The following is a 7,263-nucleotide window of genomic DNA, read 5'->3' on the forward strand; positions in this document are numbered from 1 at the left end:
ATATTATAAATCACAACACCTATTATTTATATCAACAAACATTTCCAAGCCTTTTATTAAAGAATAATTCCTTCCAGGGTACAAGACAAGCAGTAGAAAGACATACTGAAGAGAACTGCCAACAACACCTCGCTTTAGTGTCCGCCCTCGCCACACGACAAGCGCGCCAGTTGGACACACTCCGCGCGGCTGTCGCGCGACTGTCGGTCAACTGCTCCGGCGCCCTCGTGTGGAGGATTACCGACTGGGCCGCCAAGATGGCAGAAGCGAAGTGCAAGGATGGTGTGGAGTTGGTCTCACCCGCATTTTACACCAGCCAGTACGGGTATAAGTTACAGGTGAGTGCGTTTTTCATATTTATTTTGTGTCCATTACTGGTTAAACTAATATATGTTTTAAAATTATATTAATGTCTTAGTCACTGTTTCTCTAGAACTTTCATTCTTGAGAAATTCTTGAGAATGATTATTGTTTTTCATAATAATAACTAAAAAATCGTATGAAATTTTTGCCAATCTCTCTGAATACTTTGAATATACTATTTTTCAAACACCAAGTAATTTTACGGAAATATTCTACTTTTTCAAATGACTTGTTCTCTTGAAAGTAATTAGTTCTGTTAACACTAAAACATTTTTCTTGGAATTAGTCAGATCTCAACCGATTTGAGTCAACATCTATAAATGCACGCACTTATCTATTTTGTTTTAATGAACTTATGACAAGGCGCGGGCCGCGGATTCTATTCCTGGCGGTCGCGAGCCGTGTGCTTACTCACTTTATTATTCACACGGCGAATATAAACCCGCGTGTGCCATTGTTTACTAACAAAGAATTTACCCGATAGGTCGGAATTCTTTTATTTTCAAGTGTTATACAGTTATGTAGTTGTGTAGTATGTTATTGTGTATTATAGCATAAAATTCTTGTCTATCATCTTTATAGTTTTATTGTTAAATAAAACTATTTTTAACTTCCATGTGCGTATGAGTTAATGCACTGGTTCTTTTTTTTATAATTTTGTATTATTTTCTCTCTGTTTTACTCATCTAACAAGTTTTCAAGTATTATTTATTAATTCACATCAAATCGTCATAAAATTAAATCCGTTTTTATTTAAGTTGATAAAATCCGGCTCGAAGGACCACGATCACATTTTTCTTGCGTCTTTAAGGTCCATATTCACAACTTTATAATTTTTTACGTTCAGTACTATTGCATGTAAATATTTAGTGAATTAAATATTAACAAAATCATTTAAAATTCCAGGCGTCATTATTCCTGAACGGAAACGGCGCTGGCGAATCCACCCACATGTCGGTCTACATCAAGATCCTGCCCGGCGAGTACGACGCCCTCCTTCGCTGGCCGTTCGCCCACACCGTCTCCTTCACTCTCTTCGACCAGAGTTCAAGCCCCGACCGCGCCTGCAACATCGTCGAGAGCTTCGTCCCCGACCCCACGTGGAAGAACTTCCAAAGACCCTCCAAAGAACCTGACGCGCTCGGCTTCGGATTCCCGAGGTTTGTGTCCCACGAAATGCTGAAGAAGAGGAACTTCGTGAAGGATGACGTCATGTTCCTCAGGGTCAAGGTTGATCCGAGCAAAATCGTGGCGGTTTGAAGGACCAAATTAGGTTAGGATCGGTGACAGTGTTTAGTGTTAATTGCAGTTCACAACTAACGTAGATTAATCATGTTTACATGATGCCGAATCTCGGATTTAAGAATCTTTCCGCCATTTTTCATTGCCAAATTCGTCTGCATGTAGGTTTAAGTTTGGTTTGCAATTGATATAAATAATTTCAAATTATGTTGGTAGATACTATTTGAATGAAAATATACGCAGGTTGATGTTGACACCAGTTTAAACACCCTTTTTGTCAAATAAGGTGCCAATAGTACTCAGATATGCTCACTTCCTAATTTCTAGGTTTAAAAGTAAGGTAGATAATTGTGCTTTGCACAGCACAAATCTGTTATTTAGTATTACATAAATTAAAAAGTCATAGTTTATGTGTAAATATAATTAAGATTTATTGTAAATATTAATATTTAGTTGTAGATGCGCCTGCGCATAGTTGTTATCCTTTCACTAAAGATCTCTTGAGTTTCATTGCCGGTAAAACAACATGACCAACAGAATAATGTTTCAAATATGTTTCTGTGCCATAAAAGATTTCTTCGTTCCAATTACTTAATACATGAAAAATTATTACTTTTCGATATACATCGGACCGAAAATCCGTCGCCAAATTGCATCCAATAAATTAAGTGACGGAAATTCGGAGATGTGTCCTTTCACAGCCTTACTCATGTTGCTCTTAGTGGTGAATATGTAAAAATATAGGTATTGTACGTCTTTTTCACCCATGGTTAGAAAGAAAGTGACAAATAGTTATTTGAGGTTTCCTGGTTGGTTTAGTTTAAATAGTAATTAATGTTAATGCAGTATAAATACACACATTTTTATAGTGTTTCTGCAAAAATTGTGTGTGCGTCCACCGAACATGTTCAAACGCGTTTTTTTCTGCCTCGTGTGAACATTTCGAAGGCTTTTTTAAAAATGCTTTGGACTTCAAATTATATTTTTCATCATTTAAAAATAATTTTGCAATACGAAAATTTTGTGTTTTGTAAATATTTATCGAATATTAATTTCTTATGGCCGATATCTTTTGAAATTCGTTCAAATCGAATTACAGCAAACCATTCATACCGATGATGATGTTTTGTAAACATTTAACCATATATTCCGCCTATTATTGACTATTCAAATGGTATGCATACTCAAAGAAAAGAATTTCAAATAAATACGTAAAGCTGACGCCTATATTTTCATGTGAAGTTAGTCACAAGCGGGTCACAATGCAGACAAAAATACATGACCAAGTGTTGCTACTAACTTCAGATCGTTCAGTACTTTCAATTTGAGACGCACTTCAGTTGGTCATAACGGCAGATCTTTGTACATAAACTTTTATATTGTAAATAGTTCAAAACAATGTAAATATTTGTGTGTGAGTGTTAAAGGCTGGAGTTAGACCAAAGTGCTTTGATTCCTTCGCGGCGTGTGTACAGAGCCTTATGCGAGGACAATCAACTTACGTCACGGCTTAAGCTGTATGTAATTTAATTTAAGAGAGTGAAATCGAAACTTATGAAGGTCGATATTATTGTAATTAAGTGTGCAATTAGTTTGATAATGTTTTTCAATAGATTTTGCAGTTTAACCATGTATTATCACTTTCATCACCGATGGCGGTTATTTTAAATTGTATAATATACAAAAAAAATCTATGTGACAGATTTGAATGTTGGCATACTGCATGGTCTATTGAAGAATATAGTACACTGCCTGTATTTCTAGTGTTAAGTCATAGGATAGATTATATTTATGTTATATTGCTATCAAGTGACGCAAAATTAATATTTCAGATCTCTGAAACGCTTTCCCTTTGTATTAAATCTCAGCTGCAATGTTACATTCCATTTAAAATATTATTGATAAGTCTGGAAATGGAAAGAAACATATATTATTGTAAAAATATAATTTATTGTGAAATCAACAATATGATTTACAAATCAAAGAATTTATCATTATTTCATTTATGGCGCCATTTCTAGCCTTAAATCTTTAATTGTTAAAAAATATAATTGTATTATTTTGTATTTTTCCCGAAAATTTCTTTCCTTTGCATTACTAATTTATAAAAAATGGCGTCTTTCACATTTTACTTTTTGACAATTTATATCTTTATTTATGGTAAAAGGCCTAACGTTTTTATATCTATCAAAATTAGCTAGTAAGCTAGAATTATTATGTGTAATGACATGAGACTAATTAATCGAATATACAAGTCTATATTAAGACTAGATGTAAGCGTCTTGTGGTAGTTAAGGTCACTGTAAACGGAAGATAATTTTTGAGAAAAAAATATATTACATTTCTTATAAAATACATACGACTTTCATTTTTGCCTTAAAATAATGAAGAAAGAGCCAGAGCCTAAGCCAGTTTTGTTTAAAACCTAAATAGGCCGATTTGATTGAGCACAGGAACTAAAATCATAAATGCAATGAAATATAAACTAGTAAAGCTGTTGTGTTTTTCACATAAAACACTCTTATTTAAAAAAGAAAAGACTAACAGTGGTAAGTTTTAATAAATTCGTAAAAAAGGCATAATTTAAATTTATCTAATTGGCAATCTTAGAAATCGTGGCATTTTTTCTAGTATGTGCAACTGTGTATAGGGCCTTATTTGTTGTCGCGAGCGAGAAATGTCACAATACATCACATTATCTCGTATCATAAACCTAGTTAGATAACAGCGTATCCTAGAATTGACTTTAATTGAATTAATTCGCATTTTACGATCTGTTAGTGTCGCGAGCCCATAGATAATTGTTATGTATTTTTAATATTTCGCAAACAAAGATGTTCCCGAAAATGATATCTGATTTACGATTATGATTTACTGCGGTTTTGTTAGTGGTAAAGGCACGATGGTTGCTGATCGCTATCTACCCGATATTGTACTCGACTACCGACATCGATATACAGTTACATACAATTCGAATAATAGGTCACTGATTCTTACCTATTAGACTTTACAATGTCATCGCCCATACATTAGGCTGTATGGTCGATAGCCAAAGTAAATTTAGTTCGTTTGTGTATAATTCCCCAATCGTTTATACTAACTAATATATAGTCGACGCAAAAAATGCTTGAACATAGCTATAGGCGTCAATCGATATCGCCAAAGGCGTAGCAACATCGTATTTGGTGTGTGCCAGATGAAGTTAAATTACATTAAAATGCACATAATAAAAATAAATTATATATTTCCCTTAAAATATAGACTTGAACATTAAAATTAGCAGTCATGTGTGTTGTGATGTGCCAGACTGACTGAATGATGATGTGTTGAGGCTTGAAGTTGGCGCAGTCTTTTTGGTTTTCTGAAATTAGAAACAATTATTTTTATAGAATTTCATAACAGAGGAAGTAAACAAGATATGTAGCTATTAAATTAGACATTTTTCAAGTTGGGCTTATAAATCTTATATACTGTCTATATCAGTAACAGAAATTAAAAATAAATATAACCAGAAAGAAAGAAAGTGGTGATAGCCTAGTTGGGAATGGAAACGACTTGAGATAAATGTCCACAGGTTCAAAATCCAAGGACATATACCTCTCACTTTGCTAGTTATTTGAGTATTCTTTGTAAATTATCACTTGCTTTAATAGTGAAGGAAAACATTGTGGGGTAACCTGCAATCTGAGAAGTTTTCTTTAGGAATTAAAGGGTGTGAAGTCTACCAATGTGCACTAGGCCAGCATGGTGGACTAAGGCCTTATCCCTTTCTGTAGTAGAGGAGGATATTATGATTATTATATTTTGGTTTTATTTCCACTATTTTCATTGGCATATGAGATGGATTGGGGACAATACTTGAATTGATACTCCTATGTTAATGCCATTATACTTTTATGCTAATGTGTGTATCTACATATTCTCATGTACCTTATCATTAGTGCAATTATGATCGCCTGTGTGATGAATAAAGCATTTTATTTTTAATTTATCTTTTTTTTAAAACATACCATTTGTATCCTGAGCAGATTGTCCATAGCAGCAGGTAATAGAGGCTTCACAGAGTTGATTTCCATCATTGTTAGATGATCCAGTCTACCATATCCACCTGAAAATTATTTATTCCAAAGCTGTATTATTTTTATATAATGTGAAGGTACCTTGTATTTTACTCTGTCTGGGAAAATATAGCTTTACTAATTTCTGCTTTCAACGGGCATCTGATTTTGGAGGTAAAAAATGGAATAGAAACAATTAGAATAGACAGAAATTCTAAGTCATATGGTGTTAGTAGTTAGTACATTCTTTTCATTACATTATAAAATTTACAAAGTTCACCTCCAGATTTCATTAGTGCATCCATTGATGTCCTAAGCTTAGACATCCTTATATCCCAGATGTCTTTAATGATTGTTTTGATCTCGGAGGAGTTTGGAACATCCTCTGCTGCTGCCCCTAGAATCAACTTGGCTTCCACCATGTAGTGTTCATTTGGCATCTTAGTGAAGAACCTGGAATGTGATGTTTAAATACTTCATATTTAGGCTGTCTTGTGGAATAAGCTTGCTAGTAAATTAAAAAGTTGGACTGAATTAAAATTTTTTAATACTACTTGATATAACCAAAGTGAGATTGTGATTTATTAATCCAATCTTTTGAATTATTTGTTGGTATTTATTGTAACAAATAAAACTTTAACATAAAAATCAAAAAGACTACAGGGATACATAGCTCTTAGCTATGTATTACTTTGCACAGTCCAATAGATAAATGAAGTAAGCATGTCACCATATGGTATCCACACGACTGTGCTAGAAACAGGGACAGCCAATCAGAAGATGGGAGGACGAGGTCCATCAGACCCTGGGACTTTATTAGATGAGAGTTGTAGGAGGGAGAGTCTGTAGGAAGTAGCTGCTCGAGGCCTATGCCCTTTGGCATGTCGATATGAGAGGCATCACATAAAACTTAATCTATTTTCAAACTTCTAATTTACCAACTATGACAAAAAAAAATCATTATCTTGGTTCGATAGTAAAAGGCTATTTTATTTTACATATATATATATATAAGTATTATTACTTGGAGAAAAAAATAATTATAACTAACCTAGACCGTTTCTCTTCTTCTTTGATATTTTCTAGAACATCGATATCCATCCAGTCTGGCGGCACAATTCGACACTTCTGCTTCTGTTTTAACATCATAGCCAACCATAGCGGCACGTTCAACGGCAGACCGGCACGAAAAGGCCCGAATTCACCGCAAATCAAATAGATTTTGTCGTATGTGAAGTTTGGTATGATGCTAATTATACGATTTTCACCAATAAACTCTATTTCACATGGATCCATGGCTATTGATTATTTAAATACTAAAAAAAAACATAAAATTTAATAACGTACAGTGTAAACAAAAAATAACAAAGAGAAGCACAAACTTTATGCACTTTTGACATTTGAGTTTGACAGATTTAAGTAGAAAACGCGCGAAAATGTTATACAAAATGTAACATGTAATTAATTGATTAAATTATTTTTTATTCTTATAATAAGTTATTAGTAATTTTTTACTTTAAAATAATTGTCATAAATTTATATGCCGAAGAAAAAGCGACATCTAGACGTAGGTAGGTAGACTAAACAGACAATAGTTTGT

The 7,263-nt window shown here is 33.6% G+C and overlaps 2 protein-coding genes across 5 annotated transcripts in view; one reads left to right on the top strand and one right to left on the bottom strand.

The window, feature by feature from the left end:
- The window catches only part of LOC115454859 (TNF receptor-associated factor 4), a 109,180-nt gene extending 105,220 nt beyond the window's left edge, over positions 1 to 3,960 (top strand). For all 4 annotated transcript variants that reach the window (XM_037439659.1, XM_037439657.1, XM_037439656.1 and 1 more), the window contains 2 exons: positions 78 to 338; positions 1,270 to 3,960. In XM_037439659.1, the coding sequence (XP_037295556.1) occupies positions 78 to 338; positions 1,270 to 1,623 (615 nt within the window). In that variant the 3' untranslated portion in view covers positions 1,624 to 3,960. The remainder of the gene's footprint in view (positions 1 to 77; positions 339 to 1,269) is intronic.
- Positions 3,961 to 4,831: 871 nt separating this feature from the next.
- LOC115445515 (probable DNA replication complex GINS protein PSF2) lies at positions 4,832 to 7,055 on the bottom strand. The gene is made up of 4 exons (XM_030171802.2): positions 6,715 to 7,055; positions 5,944 to 6,116; positions 5,616 to 5,713; positions 4,832 to 4,966 (listed from the first exon to the last, which is right to left on the bottom strand). Exons 1-4 carry the CDS (start codon positions 6,957 to 6,959, stop codon positions 4,889 to 4,891), a joined length of 594 nt encoding a protein of 197 aa, XP_030027662.1. The 5' UTR covers positions 6,960 to 7,055; the 3' UTR covers positions 4,832 to 4,888.
- Positions 7,056 to 7,263: the final 208 nt, after the last annotated feature.

This window comes from Manduca sexta, chromosome 17, assembly GCF_014839805.1.
Source record: "Manduca sexta isolate Smith_Timp_Sample1 chromosome 17, JHU_Msex_v1.0, whole genome shotgun sequence".
In the NCBI taxonomy this organism is placed as follows: domain Eukaryota; kingdom Metazoa; phylum Arthropoda; class Insecta; order Lepidoptera; family Sphingidae; genus Manduca; species Manduca sexta.

Coding starts and splice junctions, on each gene's coding strand:
- LOC115445515 (XM_030171802.2), bottom strand. CDS start 6,959: ATGGATCCATGTGAAATAGAGTTTATTGGTGAAAATCGTATAATTAGC. Junction 5,714..5,943: donor TGCACTAATGAAATCTGGAG/GTGAACTTTGTA, acceptor AATAATTTTCAG/GTGGATATGGTAGACTGGAT. Junction 4,967..5,615: donor ATCTGCTCAGGATACAAATG/GTATGTTTTAAA, acceptor TTCTAATTTCAG/AAAACCAAAAAGACTGCGCC.